Source organism: Bufo gargarizans, chromosome 10 (genome assembly GCF_014858855.1).
Source record: "Bufo gargarizans isolate SCDJY-AF-19 chromosome 10, ASM1485885v1, whole genome shotgun sequence".
In the NCBI taxonomy this organism is placed as follows: Eukaryota; Metazoa; Chordata; class Amphibia; order Anura; family Bufonidae; genus Bufo; species Bufo gargarizans.
Genome location: NC_058089.1, coordinates 89,187,398 through 89,211,931, shown reverse-complemented (window position 1 = coordinate 89,211,931; position 24,534 = coordinate 89,187,398). Strand labels below are relative to the sequence as shown.

The 24,534-nt window shown below is 44.0% G+C and overlaps 1 protein-coding gene across 4 annotated transcripts in view; it reads left to right on the top strand.

Annotated features, from left to right (window-relative positions):
- CENPT (centromere protein T) overlaps nucleotides 1-24,534 on the top strand; it is a 107,199-nt gene that overhangs the window by 50,018 nt on the left and 32,647 nt on the right. For all 4 annotated transcript variants that reach the window (XM_044269620.1, XM_044269624.1, XM_044269623.1 and 1 more), the window contains 4 exons: nucleotides 7,838-7,946; nucleotides 13,316-13,430; nucleotides 13,505-13,649; nucleotides 15,091-15,184. In XM_044269620.1, the coding sequence (XP_044125555.1) occupies nucleotides 7,838-7,946; nucleotides 13,316-13,430; nucleotides 13,505-13,649; nucleotides 15,091-15,184 (463 nt within the window). The remainder of the gene's footprint in view (nucleotides 1-7,837; nucleotides 7,947-13,315; nucleotides 13,431-13,504; nucleotides 13,650-15,090; nucleotides 15,185-24,534) is intronic.

The window sequence follows — 24,534 nt, the reverse complement described above, 5'->3', positions numbered from 1 at the left end:
GTTTGAGACTAGAGATTGTTACTGAGATATAGTGAGGGTATTTGTTCTCATACCATTTCCACTAATTCAGTTTCTAGCTTTTTGTAGCTTTCTATTTCATAAGAAACAGTGATCATAGATTGTTTCAAACGGGAAGTTGTTTGTGTCTTGCCATTTGTAACTTTTGGACTGTTAACATCTTACAGTCCCTATTGCTGGCTAAGGCTACTTTCACACTAGCGTTTTTACTGGATCGGTCTCCAATTTGTACTGGCTGCACAAACCATTTAATATTGCATGCAATGTAGTGGTAAGGTGGGAAAAAAATTCCAAATGAAGTGAAATTGGAAATAATTGGATTTGTTTTTACAGCGTTTCCTATGCGGTAAAACTGACCTAATGCCGTCATTCTCTGTGTCAGTACAATTTCAGCGATACCACATTTATATGCTTTCTCTTGCATTTTGGAATGCATAGGACTTTATCAGTTTTTATTCAAATTTTTGGGGGGTAAAACGACGGCTAATCATCCATTTCGATAATTTTTTTTTCCATTACTGCGTTCTCCATACCGGATAATACGTTTACATTTTAATAATACAGACATTTTGGGATACAGTGATACCTATAATTTTTTCTGTTGACTACCGTATTTTTCACCCTATAAGACGCACCTAGGTTTTAGAGGAGGACAATAAGGAAAAAATATTTTTCCCTTTCGCCCATGACAGCACCACGAGAGAGAGGATGGATCCGCCCCCACAGACCTGCAGAATAAAAGGGCGGACACTCTCCTCCCAATTCAGTGTGGTTTCCTGTCTCTGGGGAAGCCTGCAGTTTTTTCCTTTTCAGGTTCCCTCCCTCTGGTGGTGCTCCTACGCTGACTCCTATAGTGGGCTGGATTTCAACCTGCCGTTCCCGGGATTATATTGCGGCATCTCTGGTGCGCTGAAAGGGACAGGCAGAGGCACAGCAAAACTCCGGAGGGAGTACTTTGTGTGCTGGAGCATACACTGTAGGCATCGGTGATGCGCTAGAGGCACTGACTCCTGGACCCCAGGCCGGGGAGAGCGGTATGTGTCACGTGACCGGCGCGCAGTGTCGAGAGTGACATCATCACAGAAGCGCCTATGAGAAAGGCGCATTGTGGATGGATAGCCGGCGTCCTAGCAGCGCTGGAGCAGTAACAGAAGCAGCATGGCGGAGGACAAGCACATGGAAGAGTCTGCAGTCCCTCCAGCCTTGGTACCTCTGAGGGGGTGAGTGCTCTGGGCATAATGTTGTGCTTCTCTCTGCTGATGTACTTATACTAATGTGTTACAGACAAAACCTAGGAAAGTGGTGACAAAAAGGAAGAATAAAGAATGTGTTCTTTGTAAAACTGGGTTGTCCTCTGAATGGGAGAAGAGGATGTGTCAGCCATGTATTGATAAAACAGTAGCTGAGGAATCTCCATCTTTTTAGGCTACTTTCACACTAGCGGCAGGACGGATCTGACAGGCCGTTCACCCTGTCGGATACGTCCTGACGCTATTTCGCCGGACCACTGCTCGGGGACGCGGGGCGGAGCTCCGGTGCAGCACGGCAGTGCATGGTGAGAGGCCGCCGGACTAAAAGTACTGCATGTCCGACATGGCATGGCACTAGTCAAATTGGAAGTTAATTCTACCTTATCTAAAAAAAATAATCTAGAATTAGACGACAAGATCCTATACAGGAACATAATTCATCTGATTCTGATGAAGGTGACATACATTCCTCATTATATATCCAGTCGGATGATTCATCCCTAGCGTCTTCTGAAGAAGGTGAAATTAGTGGTAGACCCTGTTTCCCTATAGAAGACACAGAGAAACTCCTAAAAGCTGTACGTTCAACTATGGGCATTGAAGAGACAAAAGAAACCAGGTCCATCCAGGATATTATGTTTGGGGGGCTCGAATCTAGACACCATAGAACCTTTCCGGTTCATAAAAATGTTTCAGCTTTAATCAAAGGAGAATGGAAAAAACCTAACAGAAAAGTTTACATATCTAAAAATCTTAGGCTACTTTCACACTAGCGTTCGTCGGTCCACTCGTGAGCTCCGTTTGAAGGGGCTCACGAGCGGACCCGAACGCTTCCGTCCAGCCCTGATGCAGTCTGAATGGATGCGGATCCGCTCAGACTGCATCAGTCTGGCGGCGTTCAGCCTCCGCTCCGCTCGCCTCCGCACGGACAGGCGGACAGCTGAACGCTGCTTGCAGCGTTCGGGTGTCCGCCTGGCCGTGCGGAGGCGTGCGGATCCGTCCAGACTTACAATGTAAGTCAATGGGGACGGATCCGTTTGAAGATGCCACAATATGGCTCAATCTTCAGGCGGATCCGTCCCCCATTGACTTTACATTGAAAGTCTGGACGGATCCGTACGAGGCTATTTTCACACTTAGCTGTTATATGCTAAAATAATGCAGACGGATCCGTTCTGAACGGAGCCTCCGTCTGCATTATTATGATCGGATCCGTTCAGAACGGATCCGATCGAACGCTAGTGTGAAAGTAGACTTAAACGTAAATATCCCTTCAAAGAGGAAGATTGTGCCACATGGGATAAAGCACCGAGAATAGACGTGGCCATTTCTAAAGTATCTAGGAAGACGGCTCTTCCCTTGGATTATATGGGGATATTAAAGGACCCACTGGATAAAAAGGCTGATACCTTTTTAAAAGGGGCAGGGGAAGCATCTACTTCTTCGTTCAGACCAAGCATTGCCTCTACTTGTACGGCCCAGTCTCTGATAGTATGGCTCTCTGAATTAGAAAATCAATTAAGAAATAGATGCCCCAGGGAAGAGATTTGGTCAGCATTGCCAACTATAAATAAAGCAGCTGATTGCTTGGCAGATGCCTCAGCTGACTCTGTTAGGCCTCTTTCACGCGATTGGGTTTTCCGCGCGGGTGCAATGCGTGATGTGAATGCATTGCACCCGCACTGAATCCGGACCCATTCATTTCTATGGAGCTTTTCTATGGAGCTGTGCACATGAGCAGTGATTTTCACGCATCACTTGTGCGTTGCGTGAAAATCGCAAGCAAGTGTGGATGCGGTGCGATTTTCACGCATGGTTGCTAGGAGACGATTGGGATGGGGACCCGATCTTTATTATAGTTATAAGGGAAAATAATAGCATTCTTAATACAGAATGCTAAGTAAATTAGAGATGGAGGGGTTAAAAAAATATAAATATTAAACTCTCCTCATCCACTTGTTCGCACAGCCCAGCTTGCCTTCTTTCTTCTTTGATGACCTGGGGTGGACCATGTGATGAGCGCAGTGACGTCACCAAAGGTCCTTTTCCTCCCAGGTCATCAAAGAAGAAAGAAGGCAAGCCGGGCTGCGCGAACAAGTGGATGAGGTGAGTTTAATAATTTATTTATTTATTTTTTAACCCCTGCATCTCTAATTTACTTAGCATTCTGTATTAAGAATGCTATTATTTTCCCTTATAACCATGTTATAAGGGAAAATAATAAAATCTACACAACACCTAGCCCAAACCCAAACTTCTGTGAAGAAGTCCGGATTCGGGTCTGGGTACCAAAGATGCCGATTTTTCTCACGCGCGTGCAAAACGCATTAAAACGCTTTGCACTCACGCACATTTTCCCCGCAACACACCCGCATCTTGTCCGGCCCTCAGACGCGACGCCCGTGTGAAAGAGGCCTTGGACTGGCGTCCAGTTCTGCCGCTTTGTCTAACTTAGGCCGTAGAGCACTCTGGCTAAAAGATTGGGTGGGAGATTTCCCATCAAAAAATAAAAAAATATGTGGGGTTCCTTGTGAAGGGGAGTATCTTTTTGGACAAACACTAGATGACTGACTATATAAAGCGGCCGACACGAAAAATAGGTTCATCTGCCCTTTTTGTCCTTTTTAGAAGTAATCAAGGAGACAAAAAATCCAGGGAGGACAGATTTCAGAACCAAAGGAGAGGTAGAAATTACTTTTTCAACCAATCCCTTGGAGACAAAAAGAAACCAGACCAGCAAGGACGCCAGAAGTTAGGTAGGGGGCAGATAAAAAAAAATTATTTCCTGCCTGGTCCCAGATTTGTTCAAGTTAATGAATACTAGACACTATCCACAACTGATTAAAACTAGAATTTCGTTTGTCCCCGCCAGCAAGATTCGTAATTACAAAAGATCAGGCCTTGACTATAGGAAATTCGGCCATGGAAAACGAGGTGCTAAAATTAGTAGAAAAATCGGTCTTAGTGCCAGTAACAAAAGCGGAAGAAGGGGGTTTTACTCTCCCCTGTTTTTAGTGAAAAAAAACAAAAACGGATGGGTTCTTCAGGACAATAATAAACCTAAAAAGATTGAACCGTTTTTTTACAAATAAAAAAGTTCAAAATGGAAACTATAAAATCAGCTATAAACCTTCCTCCTCACTGTTTCATGGCAGTACTCGATCTCAAAGATGCATATTATTATGTTCCAATCTTTCCAGAGCATCAAAAATTCCTAAGAGTCGCAGTGAGAATAGGGGGTCACCTTCGACATTTTCAGTTCCAGGCTCTCCCGTTTGGCCTGTCCATGGCTCCAAGAGTATTTTCGAAAATAATTGTAGAAATGGCAACTCACATAAGGGAAAAAGATTTTCTCTTCATACCATATCTGGATGATTTTCTGATAATAGGGGGAACAGAAGAAGCTTGCAGAACTGCAGTATTGACAGTATCAGAAATTCTGAGCAAGTTGGGCTGGATTTTGAATTTGAAAGAGTCATGACCAGATCCCACCAGAAGACAGTCTTTTCTGGGACTGATATTAGATTCCTCCTGCCACAAATGTTTTTTACCACAGGAAAAAGTTATCCTTGTCAAGAAAAAAATCAAAGATCTGATCAGGAACCCTGTGATTACAATGAGGAAGGGAATGTCTATTTTGGGGTCTCTCACATCATGCATTCCGGCAATAAGATGGGTGCAACTCCACTCGAGGGTTCTCCAGTGTGAAATCCTGTCATTCTGGGAGAACATCGACTCCCTAGAGGCAAAAATAAGATGATCAGACCTTACTCTTCAGAGCTTGAGGTGGTGGATGGAGGAGAAAAATCTGATTCAGGGGGGTTCCATGGAAGCTGGAAGACCTGATATGTGTAACTACAGACGCAAGCCCCTGGGGGTGGGGTGCTCACATCTAAGAGATCTCCCTTTAGGGTCCTTGGAGGGATATCCAGGAAAGAGGCTCCTCCAACCTAAAAGAACTAGCTGCGGTATGCATTGCAATGACCTCTGTCCTCCCAAGAATAAGAGGAAAAGATCTAAATCATGGCAGACAACAAGACAGTAGTCTCATATCTGAACAAGCAGGGGGTCACAAGGTGCAGAACTCTGATGTAGGAAGCCCAGAAAATCCTCCTATTAGCAGAAAAAGAGTGTGCCTTGATCTCTGCAGTACATATCAGAGGCGTAGAAAATGGACAGGCAGACTTTCTGAGTCGCCATTTTTCTCTCAGGGCAAATGGACTCTAGACCAATCCATTTTCAAGAAAATAATGGCCCTCTGGGGACAACCAGACATCGACCTCTTTGCTACTTACCAGAACAGGAAGGTAAAGAGATTCTTCTCCCTAGACCCGGCGGGATCCACTTGTGGAATAGATGCTTTCCTTCAAAAATGGGATTTTCCCCTAGCTTACTCCTTTTCTCCTCTTCCCTTGATTCCTTGTGTTTTGCGGAAAATCAGGGACGATGGGATGAGGGTTGTGCTCATTGCCCCATTTTGGCCAAGAAGATCTTGGTTCACGTGGCTCCGAATCATGTCCATCTCGGATCCCTGGGTTCTTCCAGAGAACTGGAATCTATTGAGCCAAGGCCCAGTTTTTTACCCCAGCATAACAAAAAAAATCTCCATTTAATGGCCTGGAACTTAAAAGGTACTTGTTAGGTAAGAAGGGATTGTCTGACGCCCTAATCTCTACCCTTCTTAAGAGTAGCTGTTTATGCTAGGGTTTGGCAAAAATTTCTAGACTTTGCTCAGATCCAGATTAATGACAATCCCTCTTCTGCTCCTATTCATCAAATTTTAGAGTTCCTTCAGAAGGGACTGGATTTAGGGCTAGAAAGTAGTACTTTGAAGGTACACATTTCAGCTCTGTCAGCTTTGTTTAATCAGGACATAGCAGGGATCCCATGGGTATACAGATTCTTTTCAGCAGTAGCCAGATCCACCCCAACAACTTCCACTAGACCTCCTCCTTGGGATTTAAACCTAGTGTTAAAGGCTTTAACTCAACCTTCATTTGAGCCTTTAGAGACCATCTCCATTAAATGTCTCACCTTGAAGTTGTGCCTTCTAATGGCTTTAACATCTGCTCGCAGGATTAATGAGATTCAGGCCATCTCCAGTAATCCTCCATATACCACTATTTTAGAGGATAAAGTTTTGATTCGGCCAGACACTGCTTTTTTTTTCCAAAAGTCGTTTCCAAATGTCATAGATCTCAGGAGATTGTTCTCCCTACACTGCTCAGTAACCCTGGGTCAGAAAAAGAAAAATCTCTTCACTGCCTAGACGTTAGAAGGACCTTGATTAATTGCCTATCTCGCACTAGAGACTGGCGCAGATCTTCTTCACTCTTCATACTCTTCCAAGGATTGAATAAGGGAAAGGCGGCCACAAAAAGTTTTATAGCTAGGTGGATTGTCTCTGCTATATCTTTCCCTTATCTTGCTTCCGGGTTGTCTCCTCCGGTGGGTCTTAAGGCACATTCTACAAGGGCAGTTGCTACTTCCTAGGCAGAAAGATCCTCTGTTCCCATAGAGGATTTTTGCAGAGCGGCTACCTGGTCTTCTTCTTCAAATTTTTTGAAACGCTATCGGCTTGATTTAAATTCCTCTCCTTCGGTGTCGTCCTTTGGGGAAAAGGTGCTTCTTTCTACTCTCCCACCCTGATATTTCCTTAGTAAATCTCTTGTGGTGCTGTCATAGGCGAAAGGGAAAAATGAAGATTACTTACCGGTAATTCGGTTTTCCAGAGACCATGACAGCACCCTTATATTCCCTCCCTATTGTGTTCTCTTGATTCTCCTATATTCACACGGGTGTTGCATAAAAAAAAAAAATGTTTTAAAATGTATGATTAATCATCTAACACTATGTTGGCGGACTTCCTGCGATGCTTGGATATCACACTGAATTGGGAGGAGAGTGTCCGCCCTTTTATTCTGCAGGTTTCCTGTCTGTGGGGGCGGATCCTCTCTCTCGTGGTGCTGTCATGGGCTCTGGAAAATCAAATTACCGGTAAGTAATCATCATTTTTCATTAGCCCCCAGGTCAGACCACCAGTCAGACCCCCAATGTTAATCGGACCCTAGCTCACAGCCCCAATCAGACCCCCAATGTTAATAAGACCCCAACAATCCTCAGCTCATACCCCAATGTGAATGACCCCCATTCAGACCTCAGATAAGAGCCCTATGCCTTTTATCAGCCCCCATATGCCTCATGTTATCCCCCAGCAGCCTGCATTGCCTCTCATATTAGCCTCCAGCAGCCCCATTGCCTCAGATCAGCCCCAGCATTCCCATTACCTCAGATCAGCCCCCAGCGGCCCCGAGGAGTAATGGTAACACCCCCGTTGCTCCTAGAGGCAAATTTGAATATATTAAAACATAAAACAGAATATATTAAAACATAATTGTTCTCAGCAATGCGGGCACATATGAACATGGGACCAACACAGATGTCTTCAGCTGCCAAGTACACATGTAACAGGTCAGCCAGCGTCATAGGGACAAATCTGTTCATAGAGGTCCTTTTATATGTCTGTTTTTTCCTTTCCAGCTGATTTTAATATAAAAATTTGCTTTTAGGAGACATGGAGGACTCCACAGAAGATAACCTTACCACACGTTCTTTACTGAAGGGAATACTGGCCACGGAGCTAGTTCGTAGACAAGTGACGCGCAGTACTATACAAAGGTAAATTATTCCAACACATTCCCTTGAAGGGTGCTGCCACATGTCGCGGCAGTGTTGTGTTTTGGGTGCTGCAAAAAAAGCATTTATTTTATTATTTTTATATAAAACAAACTTCTTCCAGCAAAGGGAAATAAAGGTAAAGCAAATCACATGCTGCACAGGGGTGCGGGTAGATTGCAGAAAAGGGTGAAATCCACCCCAAAAATGGCACAAACAATTGACATGCTGCAGTTTTCAAAATCCAAACGGCAGGTGAATTTCTGAACAAAAGTTAAAAGCAAATTGTCCCCGAGATTTTTCATTCAGTTTACAGGTACTGTATTACGCTGCAGTAATCCGCATTGTGTGCAGGTAGTCTAAGGGCTCATGCACACGACTGTTGGGTGTTTTATGGTCTGCAAATTTCATATCCACAAAACACAGATACTGGCCGTGTGCATTCCACATTTTGCGGATCGTCCGACCCCTAATAGAACAGTCCTATTCTTGTCCGTAATGTGGACAATAATAGGACATGTTCTATTTTTTGGCGGAACGGACAAGGAATGCACACGTTCAATGGCTTTTGAATGTGGTGAACTCCTTAAACCCGTTAAGGACCCTCTCCGTACATGTATGGTCTGGTGGACATGACTTAAGGACTAGAGCTGTACATGCACGGCAGGCTGATCGGGCGGGTGCAGGCGCTGCGCCCACCCCATCAGCGGCACGGACCCAGCAGTCACTGACAGCCGGGGCCCCTGCTGCATACGCCAGCATCGGTGAAGACACCGATGCCGGCGTATTAACCCCTTGTATGCCTCGGTCAAAGCTGGTTGCGGCTTGCAGATGGTACGGGTGCCCTCCCCTTCCCCATCGGGTCCCCGCTCTGCAGGAGAGAAGGCAGAAAAGGCAGCTTGATGCCTTCCATAGGCATCGGGGCTTGCCTTCTACGGAAGCCTGAGAGATCCAGCCCTTAGGCTGGGTCTCACAGGCAGGATGTCAGCATACATGCTGACATGCAATGTATTACAATACAGAATGTATTGTAATGCATTGCAGAGGAGATCAGACCCCAGAAGTTGAAGTCCCATAGTAATAAAAAAATATATATAAAGTTTCAAGTAAAAAAAAAAATTTTGGGAAAATAAAACACATACAATTTAAAAAAAAAAATAGAAAAAACAAACAGACAGACATATTGGGTATTGCCACGTCAACTGTTCTAAAACAACAATTTTTTTTGTCACCTTACATCACAAAAAGTGCAACACCAAGTGATCAAAAAGGCGTATGCCCTCAAAATAGTACCAATCAAATCGTCACCTCATTCCGCAAAAAATGAGCCCCTACATAAAACAATCAGGCAAAAAATAAAAAATTCTATGGCACTCTGAACATGGAGACACTAAAAACATGTTTTTTTTGTTTCAAAAATGCTGTTATTGTGTAAAACTTAAAATAAAAAGTATACATATTAGGTATTGCCACGTCCGTAACAACCTGCTGTATAAAAATATCACATGATCTAACCCTCAGGTGTTCACTGTAAAAAATAATAATAATATTTAAACAGTGTAAAAAAGCAATTTTTTTTTTGTCACCTTACATCACAAAAAGTGTAATACCAAGCGATGAAAAAGTCATGCACCCTAAAATAGTACAAATCAAACCGTCATCTCATACCGAAAAAATGAGCCCCTACATAAGACAGTCACCCAAAACAAAAAATAAAAAAAACTATGGCTTTCAAAATAAGGAGACGCTAAAAAAGATATTTGGTATTGTCGCGTCTGTAACTACCTGCTCTATAAAAATACCACATGATATAACCTGTCAGCTGAACATTGTAAATAAAAACAGTGCCAAAACAGCTATTTTTTGTTACCTTGCCTAACAAAAAGTGTAATATAGAGCAACGAAAAATTATATGTATCCTAAAATAGTACCAACAGAAATGCCACCTTATCCCATAGTTTCCAAAATGGAGTCTATTTTTGGAGTTTCTACTCTAGGGGTGCATCAGGGGGTCTTCAAATGTGACATTATAATTATCCCAGTAAAATCTGCCTTCCAAAAACCATATGGCGCTCCTTGCCCTGCCGTGTGCCCGTACAGTAGTTTACAACCACATATGGGGTGTTTCTGTAAACTACAGAATTGGGGTAATAAATATTGAGTTTTGTTTGGCTGTTAACCCTTGCTTTGTTACTGGAAAAAAATGTATTAAAATGTAAAATCTGCCAGAAAAGTGAGATTCTGAAATGTCATCTACATTTTCCTTCAATTCTTGTTGAACACCTAAAGGGTTAACAGAGTCTATAGTGACAATTTTTTTTGGTTATTTGTTTCAGTTTTATGGCTTTTTTTTAATTTTTGTACGGTGTTCACCTGAGGGGTTAGTTCATGTGATATTTTTATAGAGCAGGTTCTTACAGACGCGGCGATACCTAATATGTATACTTTTTTTTATTTACGTACGGTAAGTTTTACCCAATACCAGCATTTTTTAAACAAAAAAAATAGTTTTAGTGTCTCCATATTCTGAGCTATAGTTTTTTTTTTTTTCTTTTTTTGGGCGATTGGCTTAGGTAGGGGCTCATTTTTTGCGGGATGAGGTGACTGTTAGATTGGTACTATTTTGGGCATACGCCTTTTTGATCACTAGGTGTTGCACTTTTTGTGAGGTACGGTGACAAAAATTGCATTTTTTTTTTATGGTATTTATCGGACAGGGTGGAAGGTTAGATCATGTGATATATTTATAGAGACTGTCATTACGGATGCGGCGATACCTAATATGTGTGTGTTTGTTTGTTTTCTGTTTTTTACTATAAAATAAGGGTAAAGGGGGCGTTTTTTTTTCTTTTTTTGCTTTATTAATTGTATTTAAAACATTTATTTTTTTAACTTTTTTTTTCTTTACTTTACATTATTTCTGATGTTCACTTTTGGGGGTCTGATCCCCTCTGCAATGAATTATAATACATTTGTATTGTAATGCATTGCCTGTTCGTGTACTACAGTGAGTAGTACACAAACAGGTTGCCTAGGAGACCCAGCCTGAGGCTGGATCTCCTCGGCTCCCATAGAAGGCAGGTCCCGATGCCATGTAAGGCATTGGGCAGCCTCTGCACGGCATCGGGCTGCCTTCTGAGACATCGAGTCCCCGCCACAGCAGCGCGGGGACTAGATGAGCTCCCTCAAACACATACCCCTTCTATGCTGCGATAGCGGCATAGAAGGGGTTAATCCGCAGCCATCGCCGATCCGGGGGAATGGGGGGGGGGGTCACAGGACCCCCCTCGGCATTGACCCAGGGTGCCTGCTGATTGATTTCAGCAGGCACCCAGTTCTGATCACCGCCCTCCGCGGTGATTGGAAATACCTGTACGCCCTGTGTATTTCCAATCACCGCCGCGCGGAGGGCGGTGATCAGAACTGATCTTAAGTACCGGGACATCAGGGCGTACCTGTACGCCCTGTGTCCTTAAAGAGGACCTTTCACTACTCTAAAAACTAACTAGATCAGTGGGCAGAGTGGCGCCCAGGGGTCCCCCTGCACTTACTAGTAAGTCTGGGCACGGCTCCGTTCGCCCGGTATAGGCTCCGGTGTCTGCGCTCTCTCTGACTGATTTCTTGTAGGAGGCGTGTCCCTTGCTGCAGCACTGGCCAATCGCAGCGCACAGCTCATAGCCAGGCTATGAGCTGTGCGCTGCGATTGGCCAGCACTACAGCAAGGGACACGCCTCCTACAAAAAATCAGTCAGAGGGAGCGCAGACACCGGAGCCTATACCGGGCGAACGGAGCGGCGCCCAGACTTACTAGTAAGTGCAGGGGGACCCCTGGGCGCCGCTCTGCCCACTGATCTAGTTAGTTTTTAGTTTGTAGAGTAGTGAAAGGTCCTCTTTAAGAGGTTAAAAGCAAAGAAATTGAAATTTTGAAAATTGAGAATTTTTTATTTATTTATTTTTATAAATAAAAATGAAATGTTTTAACTCAAAATTACCGCTGTGATGAAGTACAATGTGTGACGAGAAAAGAATCTCAGAATGGCTTGGATAAGTAAAAGCATTTTAAAGTTATCACCACAATGGACACATATCAGATTTGCAAAAAATGGCCTGGTCCTTATGGTGAAAAATCGCAGGGTCCTGTAGGGGTTAATTCTTCCTCACCTTAAAGAGTTACTTGACAGTAATGTAGAGAGGCTTTTTCTTAATTTTTTTTTTTCCCAGTTCCATTTCCTTTATGCATTCACAAAGACGTTAAACTTGGGGCAGAGGCCTAGCTGTTTCCTGAAATGCCGTGGTGCGGACACAGTTGTTTTTTCTGGCAGACCCATAATGTGGACATTGTTACAGCGCATGGTTTTTAAGGTTATAAACCCGTCCCTCAGACGCTCGTACTTTGCTGTTCTTTGCTCTCTTCATTTAATCGTCGATATCTTCTGACTTTTTCTTATTTTCTGGGAAAGTGTTTTTCAAATATACCGTATGTAACACATCTGTTCTTTAATTTACAGCTTTTGGTTATACTTTCTATATGCAAACAGTTAAAATGTATTTAAAGGGGACCAATCGCCTCCCCTGACTGTCTGTTTTAACAACTACGTGCATTCCCATTGTAATAACAATTCTAGAACCTTTATCTTTATGACTGTAGGTTGTGCCATTACTTTATTATTCCTGCTAGAAGTTGCAATGAAGGTCCAGTTGGGGGGGGGGGGGGGGGGGGGGGGGTCACTGCACAGTCTGACACTATTTAATGAGTGCTGTCAGACTTTGCAGAGACACACCCACTGCTGGTAACACCCATCTGGACCTTCATTGCAGTCTGCTAGTAATTCATTCATAACTTCTAGCAGGAATAATAAAGGAATGGTACAACATAGAGCCATAATAACAGATGCTCCAGAATGGTTATTTCACGGGAAATGCAGGTAGTTACTAAAACAGACATGTCAGGAGAGGGGACAGGTCCCCTTAAATTATTGGTGATCGACCTGGATTTCAGCCGCTTTCGGTGCTGGTCTGTTGGTAGAGAGTATATAGATATCACTAGGGGCTCTCTAGTACCAAGGTTCTCAGAGACAACCACTTATCTTGTTTGAAGGACCTCATCGAAGAACCCTCTCATTGAGTGTAAAGCCACATTTTATTAAAGGGGTTATCCAACTTCTGAAATAATAAAACAAAACAGCAGCAAATGTGATAAAATAAAAATAAAATAAAACATTCTTCAACTCCCCAGAACTCCGATAGAAGTGAATTTGGAGCACGCCGCACATGTGTGTTGCGCTCTCCTTCACTTAGCGGCCCCGTTCTAGAGAGAGGCGTGGGTTCCGCAGGTTTACTGTGCCATTTCTAATCCCTCCTTATGTTTTCAGGTTGAGTCAGCAATCATCTACATCTTATGTCCATCAAGATGAGAGTTCATCATCCCCATCTATGAATTTGCGTAGTAAAATGCGAGCGAGAGCGAGACGTTCACTTGGAAAATCGGTATATCAGTTTTATTTGAAGCATTTGGTTATTTTAAAGGACAACATTATGATAATTTTTTTTTCTGTCTGTAGGCACTGGAAGTTTCAGTTCTTAAAAAAAATGTGGCGACTAATTCCAATAGTAAGAAAAAGTCAGCAAAGAAAGGATCTCATCCTATTATGGAAGATTTAGATACCATCACTCCAAGGACCTTGTTAAAAAAAATTATTCAAAATGGTAAGTTTTTTGCCTTTTTGGTTTTATTTTTTTATTCGTAAGGCTTTTGGAAAGATGGCAAGGTGTGAAGGAGCCCTATTAGTTCATTAAAGGGGTTATATTGTAATTAATATTGATCAATGATTACTGATCAGTTGTAAGAACAGGTCGGTGTTCCGTGAGCACTTCTGCATCTTCTTAGGTCATGTGACATCACTGTACATCAGTCATATGGCCTAGTTGCAGCCCAGCCCCGTTCAAGTCAATGGAGCTGAGCTGCAATACCAAGCACAGCCACTAAACAACATACGGTGCTGTGCTCGGTGAGCGCAGCGGCTCCGTGAAACAACAGGTTCTCAATGTGAAAATGATGACCTATCAATTCCTGGATAATCCCTTTAAAGAGATTGCCAAATCTGGGAGATTAATGGCATATCGCTAGGAACACTAGTACTTTTGCCTTGTAGCACTGGGGTCTTAGATTCAAAGGCTTATGTGCACCTTTGGGGGCATTTTTTATTATTTCATTGTACTCACTTTGAGCTAAAACATTTTTTTTCAATTGGTCTTTAGTGCAAATTTTGAGCCCCTTTCTCTGTGCAGCCGTAAAAGGGTAACTGTCATTTAAAAAAAAAAAATTAGTTTATTAGAGCTAGGCATGTATACCTGAGTTAGTCTGTCAATGATTGTCAAAAGATCTGTAATTACCTTATAATAGCAGCCTTCATTAATTTCCTATGTCCCTTTCCACTGCTCCCTTAAAAGACCGTTGCTAGGGCTTGTCTGTCTTCCTTTTAGTGTAAACAGAAGACAGAGGGGTGGTCCTCCACACTGCATGCCTGGTGAGGTAAAGCAGTTTTGGCCTCAGAGAACTGGCAGAGGAGTCATCTTGAGAAGGTCCTCATATTGTAGAGGTTAAAACAGCAGTAACTAAGGAAAAAACTCTAGGAAAACAGTGGTATGTGAAGAAACTAAATATTGCTTTATGCATAATGCTGCTGCAGCAGTAACATATGCTAAAATAGATTTTTTTGATGAAAACATGACGGTTACCCTTTAAGATTCTCTAGTAGAAGGCTCTGAATTTTTACTTTGTTCCATCAGGCAGCTCAGCTACTGACTCCTTATCTCTGCTCTCTGACCTCCTAAACACTCATTTATAACTCAGTTTTTATCTTACTGATAAGAATGTGGCTTAAAGATTTTTTTTGTGCTGATGACCTACGCTTTGGATAGATCATCAGTATCTGATCGGTGGGGGTCCTACACCTGGGACGGGACCTTTGCCGATCAGTGTCGGTGCGGGGAGCCAGGTAAGTATATTCATTGTGAGGGGCCAGGGCATATGGGGGACATTTTTATAGTCTTGGATAGCCCCTGTAAGTCTCCTCGGTTATGTGAGCAAAACTTTCACACTTAGCGGCACATCATCTTACAGTATAATTTCCCTTTTTGTCCTCAGAGGATGAAGTTTCGATACTTGTTTCTCAGAGGTCACAAGCAGCTGCTGATGATGATAAACCACAGGAAGACTCTCCTACTGAAAGATTAAGCAGGTAAGTTATTTTACAGCTATACCTACCGCCATTACCTGGCACAAAATGTCGATTCAAGGTTTGTACACACCAGCACATTACAGCTCTGAGGGACTAGGCACTGAAGCCCTTGTGTGCAGAGCTGCGGTATCGTACTGAAGACTTCTTTCAGCCCCTTCTGCACATTCACATTTCTGTATGAAAATATGGATACGCAATACAGATTTTTATTTATTTATTTTTTACCATTTGTTCTTTTTTATTTTCGCATTGTCTTCGGAGTTCTCAATTTTTTTCATATATATTTGTTCAGTTTTTTTGCTAAAGGATTCAACTAATTTTGTGCTGCATTTCTCATTTCTGCCATTGGGGGACACAGGACCATAGGTGTCGCTGCTGCCACTAGGAGGCAGACACGGGGTCAAAAATTGTTGCCCCCCATTAGGGAGAGAGTCGGCTTCCCTCACCATTCTACCACCACTCCCAGAAAAGCCCAGCTGCTCTGTTATCACCTTACCACCAAGGTCGGCCATTGATTGGCTGATGAGTCAAAGTTCTCTGGTCCGTGGGCGGAGTCCTAGTGAAGTGAAGGAGTAAGGGTACTTTCACACTTGCGGCACAGGATTCCGGCAGGCAGTTCCATTGCCGGAACTACCTGCCGGATCCGTAAAAACGTATGCAAACTGATGGCATTTGTCAGACGGATCAGGATCCTGAGTCTGACAAATCCATGAGTAATACATGCTGAGCATCAATAGTATAACAGATCAATTAAGGCGAGGTTACATTAAGATTACGGAGGAGAAAAGGACATTGCATCCGGCACACTACTGTGATCAGAGAGAGCTGACTAAAGATTAGCTGGAGTATCAGGCCTAATCATCGGCCGCTGAGTACATACAGTATGTGTTGCGCGCAGAGTTAATGGAGATGAGCACCACTCACCCCATAACTTATGAAACTTCTGTGGGCACCCTCTGTGTTTAAAAACAAAGTTCTCCATAGAGAATGTGTGATTTACCAGAGATATCCATTGCCCTAGCGTAGGATGTCTATCCCCCATCCAACGTATAGCTATGGCTTTCCTGGCGAGAAACAAAGCCTCCCCGAGAAAGATTCTATGGTAATGCGACCAAGACAATTGTCGCACATAAGGGTACTGTTACAGGAACCATGGTAGAGAGAACCTCTAACACCAAAGTCCAGAATTGACGAATTAGGTCACATTCCCAGATCATGTGCCAGAAATTAGCACTTTCTTTCTCGCACCTGTGGCACCTGTTATGGGTGAGACGTCACATTTTGTGTAGCCTGAAGGGAGTGAGGTAGCTGCGGTGCAATATGAATAATTGCACCAGTTTATTTTTAATAGAAGGCGATACCTTCGTTGGGGTCGACAGAGCCTCGCACCAATCCTCAGAAGATAAAGAAGGTATAGACAATCTCCACCTAGTCTCAAGCATCAATGGGGACACAGTCATGCGATAGTTGAGCAGGTGCGTGTACAGCGCAGAAATAATGCCCTTCGGCCGTTGAGACCTTAACACTCCAATGATGGGATAATTAGATATACCTCTCCCCGCACCCTGGAACTGCGCTTGCAGTGCATGTCTTAATTGAAGATACCTATAGAATAGCATGCGAGGTACAGTCATGTGAAAAAATTAGGACACCCTTTGAAAGCATGTGGTTTTTTGTAACATTTTTAATAAAAGGTTATTTCATCTCCGTTTCAACAATACAGAGAGATTAAAGTAATCCAACTAAACAAAGAAAACTGAAGAAAAGTCTTTTCAAGATCTTCTGTAAATGTCATTCTACAAAAATGCCTATTCTAACTGAGGAAAAAGATAGGACACCCTCACATGTATTCCCTCTTAAATTGGCTCAGATCTCACACAGGTATATCACACCAGGTGCACATAATTAGTAGATCGTTACTCTGCATGTTGAATGAGGCTTGCCCTATTTAAACCTCAGACATTTAGTTTGGTGTGCTCCTGACTGTTGAAGTGAGAGTGAGCACCATGGTGAGAGCAAAAGAGCTGTCAGAGGACTTCAGAAAAAAGATTGTAGCAGCCTATGAGTCTGGGAAGGGATTTAAAAAGATCTCAAAAGATTTTGAAATCAGCCATTCCACTGTCCGGAAGATAGTCTACAAGTGGAGGGCTTTCAAAACAACTGCCAACATGCCCAGGACTGGTCGCCCCAGCAAGTTCACCCCAAGAGCAGACCGCAAGATGCTAAAAGAGGTCTCCAAAAACCCTAAAGTGTCATCTCTAGAACTACAGCAGGCTCTGGCTACTGTTGATGTAGAAGTACATGCCTCTACAATCAGAAAGAGACTGTACAAGTTTAACTTGCATGGGAGGTGTGCAAGGAGGAAACCTTTGCTTTCCAAGAGAAACATCGAGGCCAGACTGACATTTGCCAGAGATAAAGTTGACAAAGACCAGGACTTCTGGAATAATGTTCTTTGGACAGATGAGTCCAAAATTGAATTATTTGGACACAACAGCAGAGGACATGTTTGGCGTAAACCAAACACAGCATTCCAAGAAAAGAACCTCATACCAACTGTGAAGCATGGAGGTGGAAGTGTCATGGTTTGGGGCTGCTTTGCTGCAGCAGGACCTGGTCAGCTCACCATCATAGAATCCACGATGAATTCTACTGTGTATCAGAAGGTGCTTGAAGAACATGTGAGACCATCAGTTAGAAAATTAAAGCTGAAGCGGAACTGGACCATGCAACATGACAATGACCCAAAACATACTAGTAAATCAACCAAAGATTGGCTGAAAAAGAAGAAATGGAGAGTCCTGGAATGGCCAAGTCAAAGTCCAGATTTGAATCCCATTGAGATGCTGTGGGGTGACTTGAAAAGGGCTGTACGTGCAAGAAACCCCTCAAACATCTCACAGCTGAAAAAGTTCTGCATTGAGGAGTGGGGTAAAATTTCCTCAGACCGATGTCGAAGACTGGTAGATGGCTACAAGAACCGTCTCACTGCAGTTATTTCAGCCAAAGGAGGTAACACTCGCTATTAGGGGCAAGGGTGTCCTATCTTTTTCCTCAGTTAGAATAGGCATTTTTGTAGAATGACATTTACAGAAGATCTTGAAAAGACTTTTCTTCAGTTTTCTTTGTTTAGTCGGATTACTTTAATCTCTCTGTATTGTTGAAACGGAGATGAAATAACCTTTTATTAAAAATGTTACAAAAAACCACATGCTTTCAAAGGGTGTCCTAATTTTTTCACATGACTGTACCTCAAATTTCTCTTGGATTTGTGAAAAGGAGCGCAGCTGACCCCCCCCCCCCTCATACACATCTCCCAGGGTCAGAACTCTGTGGCGTCTTCAGTCAGCAACCCCCTCCAGCAATGCCAAGTGGGGAAACCTAGAGTTGTCCCATATGGGGACTGCGTCAGGCAGATCTTTATATGTATTCAGCTTAGAGTCCTTCCAAGCTTGGTGTGCCAATCTCAGTAGTGGTAGAAGGCGTGTACACGGAGAGCTGGAGCCCTCCAGAACAGGCCACAGCGTGGTCATTCTTAAATGATCATGCAAGTAAAACTCAGCATTGGGCAGTGAGGCATTTGTAATCCAGTGCTTCAAGAACTGCAATTGGCCAGCTATGAAATAGAGGAAGAAGTCCTGGAGGGAGGCTCCTCCCTGCTGCTTCGATCTCTGTAGCACCGAGAGTGAAAGTTTCCTTCTAGCCTTGCCCCAAACAAAAGAGGCGATCAGGGCATGAATGCGATTAAAAAAGCCCTGGGGTACTGGAGTGCAAGCATGAGACAGAAGGTATAGACCTTTGGGTAATAACACCATTTTCCCTAAATTCAGTCTTCCCATGATGGACAGTGGGAGGGCTCCCCAGGTTTTTATCTTATCCTGAAATACAGATTCTAGGGACTCAGTATTCAGTGTATAAGACAAATGCGGCTCTTTCGTAATTATTACCCCTAGGTACTTGAAACCCGGCAGGTTATGGCAATGTGAAGGCCAATCGTGAGACCAGAGAGGCATGATGGCTGACTTGGCCCAGTTTATGTGTAGCCCAGAATATTGACTGAACTGTTCAATAATCAATATTGCTCTAAGTAGAGTCCCCTCCGGGTCAGACATAAAGAGGATTAGATCATCCGCATATAATCCTATTCTGTCCTCCCTGCCTCCCATACTGATACCCACATATACCTGGTCCTGTCTAAGTCTAAGGGCTAGATGTTCTATCGGTACCGCAAATAGTAAAGGCGACAGAGGGCAACCCTGCCTTGTGCCTCTGTGGAGGGGGAACATGTCAGAGTAGTTACCATTAGGTTTAATATTGGCTGTGGGGCTCTTGTACAATATCTCTATCCAGTTAATGAACCTGGGGCCAAAGCCAAAGCTCCTAAGCACGGTCAATAAGAATGACCATTCTAATGAGTCAAATGCCTTGGCAGTATCTAAAGAAGCCATAGCCCACCGTGCCTTCTCAGACGCCCCAATCTGTGCAATTACCTGCGCTCTCCATATGTTATCGGAAGTGGATCTGCCTGGGATAAAGCCGGATTGGTCTGTGTGGACCACTGACGTGCTCACTTTATTTAAGCGATTAGGCAAAATTCTGGTCAGGATTTTAAAATCCAAGTTCAGAAGAGAAATTGGATGATAAGATCCACAATCCAACGGGTTCTTGTCAGGCTTCAGAATCACCACTATTGTGGCATCATACATAGAGTCCGACAAGGATCTGCGAGAGTGCGCGGCATTGTACAAATTCAGCAGCTGTGGTCCCAGAACATCCACATATTTAGAATAGACCTCCATCGGAATGCCATCCGGGCCTGCCGCTTTCCCTACCGGGAGGTCACTTATCGTTTGCTTAATCTCCTCCAGCATCCTCCTCCATTAGACCTTTGTCCAGGTCTCCTAGCCAAGGATGAGACACCTCTTGGAGATATGCCTCCAGATCGTGCTCAGTATATGTTGCTGCAGACCTATATAAATCCTGATAAAAGTTACGGAAACACGTCAGTATGCCATCCACCGACTCAGCCACATACCCATCAGCATCTCGTATGCGGAGTACAGGGGGGGGACATAGTGTTACCACGCGCAATATGTGCAAGCAACTTGCCAGCCTGATTAACCGTCTCAAACGCCTGTTGTTTAAGGAAGAAGAGTTTGCGTTTACTCTTCTCTTCCAACTGCATCATATACAATTTCCCCCTAGAAAGCCATCCTAGCCTATTCTCCTGGGAGGGATTCTTCGTAAAAAGTCCTTTTCGGCTTCCTTGCATCTAGCATATAGGTCATTTTCTTTACGTTGTGAGTCCTTCTTAACGTAAGAGATGGACAATTTAAGACATCCTCTAAGGTAGGCCTTCATAGTTTCCCAGAGCAGTAGGGCGTCTGTAGAATCGTCCTGAACCTCCAAGAACATCCTCAGCTGATCTGGGACCCTATAGTTCAGGCCAAAGAGAGACAACCAGAAAGGATGAATACACATCCTGCATCCCGGAACGGCAGGATCAGATAAAGCGAGCACTACAAGCAACATGGCATGGTCCGATGGTCCCTGAGGTCCATAACTTATCTCCACCAGATCAGTATATACCGGGGCATTCCCAAACATATAGTCTATTCTAGACAGGGCACCTCTAGCCGGGGTGAAGCAAGAGTACTCCCGCGTTTGCGGGTTCCTGGCCCTCCACATGTCAATCCATCCCATTTCCAGAGAACGGTGCCACCAGAACTAGACCTATTCCCGCTACCCCCAGTGCGATATCTATCCATATCCTCGTTCATGACCTGGGTAAAGTCTCCCATGCAGAGTAGGCGAGCAGTGGGATATTGAGCTACGAAGCCTGTCAGGGAAAGAGAGGCAGAGGATTATACACATTAATGATTACAAATGGGGCGCAATTAATGTACACATCCAGAAAGATATATTGTCCCTCTGGATCCACAACAGAGTGACAGACCCCCCACCTAAGACTTCTGTGGACCATCAAGGCGACCCCCCTGGAATGAGAGCTACCGTACACGTTGATAAGGTGTTGAACCCAGGGTTTCCTGAGCTTGTTACCCGTTTCTGGAGTCAGATGGGTTTCCTGGAGGCCTATAATGTGTGGATTAAGGGAGCGTATATGAGAGAACACAGTGATTCTTTTCTTAGGGTCACCTAGGCCTAGGCCATGCACATTCCAAGACAGGACCCTCATGGAGGCCATGTGTGCACTAACAGAAATTCAGCAGAAAGTGCGCTCAGCCAAGGTGCAGATATTGAGCACCCGGAGCCGTAATCCCTACTCAACCGCGCCCCCCATGCAATTAGTGTGAAGTGGTGTAACCATACTTGAGTTAAGTAAACTTGAGCAGTTTCGAACATAATGCAAAGAAATAACAAGATAAACATAATATCGTCGAAACCAAAGCCGACTAACATAGTGGCTAATGACTCGGGGACCTGCATAGCGTAATCGGGTGTAATAACTATGCAGGCAGTGTAATGTTATACTGCCAACAATAATAGATAACTGTATATCTCACAGGCAAACGAGCATCAAGTCTCAACAAAACGGATGTGATAATAGAGACAAGCTCAAGAGCCGTCAGCCACGGCTCGGTAAGAGAAATACTTGCAGGTGATGCTCAGTTACCTCCTCAGCGCGGTTCAGGGTGTCCTGGTTTCCTGGAGACCCAGTCCTCAGCCTCTCTAGGATCGGTGAAGAAGACGGTTTTGTCGCCGCCAACAACCCGGAGCCGCTCTGGGTACGCCATGGAGTATTGAAGGTTTAACTCACGGAGGCGATGCTTGACTGATACGAATGTGGCTCTCCTCTTCTAAAGGTCGGCAGCGAAGTCCGGGAACAGTGAGAAGCGCGCGTTGTCATGTCTGACTTCCTGCTTGTTCCTGGCATGACTGAGGATGAGATCCCTGTCCCTCCCATTAAACATTCTTAATACAAGTACGGGCAGTTTGCAGGAAAATGTCTCTCATCGGGCAAGACCTCAGGAAGGTGAACAAGAGGATCAAAGAAGTGGAAGAGAGAGTGAGCACCATTGAAGATCAGATACCCCCGGTGAAGAGAGATATTGATGGCCAAAACAGATGACTTCGAAAATAGGTTGCGCAGAAATAATCTCAGGGTGATTGGGGTGCCCGAAAAGGCTGAAGGGTCTGACCCAGTGGTGTTTTTTGAAGATTGGCTAACTCTTAAGTTTGCCATTGAAAGAGCACATAGGGTGCCATTCTGTGCTCCGCCACCGGGGCCCCCCATCGTCCACTTTTTATGAAACTGCTACACTTTAGGGACAGAGACATTATCCTCAAAAAAGCAAGGGATCACCCTGATCTTTTAATCAAAGTAAAGTATCCATCTTCCCGGATTTTTCCACAGAAGAGTAAAGTTCCAGGATGTGAAATGCCGACTGCGGGACCTACAGATTTCCTACTCTATGATGTATCTGGCCAAGCTACGAGTGGTAGCACATGGAGAGGTCTACATATTTGAAACACCATTTGCTGCGGCGCAGTGGGTGGAAACCAATGAACGTTCCCTTAAAGCGTCAGCGAACACTGGTTGACTACATATCCTGCAAGATTATGGGACTCTTATGGATCCAGCTAGGGTCGAGGAAAGACCCTGCAAAGTGCAATATATTGTTTCAGTTATCTGCTTTTCTATATAGTCTTACCAATATGGTTTATTTTCGTATTCATATGACTATGATAGCATTGTACTAATGGTTCACAGGAGGTAGGATACTTCTGCCAGAGTTTATATGTTTACACTAGGTTATTTAGTAGAGGAAGTAGGTACATGGAGTGCAATTGGCTCCAATATTACCCACTACAGACCGTATTCTATAGGAGGCAGGACGGAGCAGCGACCTTGTTTAATGTATACTTTAAATGTGTCTCTCAATGTTTTTTAATATGTTGATGTCTGGTTACAGGAAGGTTTTTCGCCTCAGAAGTATGTTTTAAGTTATTTTTTCTATGGAACATATCTTTGAAAAAGGACTCTATGTTGTTTTTGTGGGATTTTGGGTTTGGGTGGGTCCAGCGATGGGTGGGTACATTAATATAAAAAATTAATATATTGGCCTTGGGGGGGTTGTGACCGAGACATCTGATTTCTCAAACTTTTTCTTTTTGCATAATACAGGCAGAAAATGGCAGATAAACTTAAAATTATAGGATGGAATGTGAGGGGAATGGGAGAAGCGGCAAAACGGCGGTATTCCTAGCGTTACAGCATTATCGGCCTGCGCACATTTTTCCCACGCATTCCAGGGGGGTGAGTGTTCTTGTACATAAATCCTTACCATTTATATGTCACTCGTATAGATCCTATGGGTAGATATGCCTGCATTGTACCTGTTACCACTCCTCTTTTGTCTTGGCCGTGGTATATATCCCTCCCCCTATGGTGGTGAAGTACTGAAAGAGATAATGGCCTTTGTTGAGAAGCTTTAATAATTGTACGTCCACGAGCTTGGACAGGTTGAAAGTGTCGGGGGCTCATAGAGAAAATAATTTTGCCACAGTATTACGAGAGCTGGACTTGCATGATATTTGGTGGGTGAGGAATCGGGATATACGCCGATTCCCCTGTTTCTCCAGCTCTCACCATTCTTTATCTAGGATCGACCTGGCTATTGGATCCCCGGATATGTTGTCTTTGGTGGTGGACGCTGAATACTTGTCGAGGGGCCTGTCTGACCATTCCCCTATGCATGTAGTTCTTAAGTTAGGTGTGAAGGGACCTTTTGGTGTTGGTACATGGAGGCTCAAACCTTTTTGGCTGCAGCTGGTGGATGGTGGAGGGGATATCACGGGGGAACTCCGGAAGTTCTTTACTAATGATACTGGGTCGGCACTGGTGGGTGTGGTGTGGGATACATGTAAGGCTACTTTCACACTTGCGTTCGGAGCGGATACATCTGGTATCTGCACAGACAGATCCGCTCCTATAATGCAAACGATGGTATCCGTTCAGAACGGATCCGTCTGCATTATATTTCAGAAAAAAGTCTAATTGTTAGTCAGACGGATCCGTCCTGACTTTGCATTGAAAGTCAATGGGGGACGGATCCGTTTGAAATTGCACCATATTGTGTCAACGTCAAACGGATCCGTCCCTATTGACTTGCATTGTAAGTCTGGACGGATCCGTTTGGCTCCGCACGGCCAGGCGGACACGAAAACACTGCAAGCAGCGTTCGGGTGTCCGCCTGCTGAGCGGAACGGAGGCGAAACGGAGCCAAACTGATGCATTCTGAGCGGATCCTTATCCACTCAAAATGCATTGGGGCTGTACGGATCAGTTTCGGGGCCGCTTGTGAGAGCCTTTAAACGGAACTCACAAG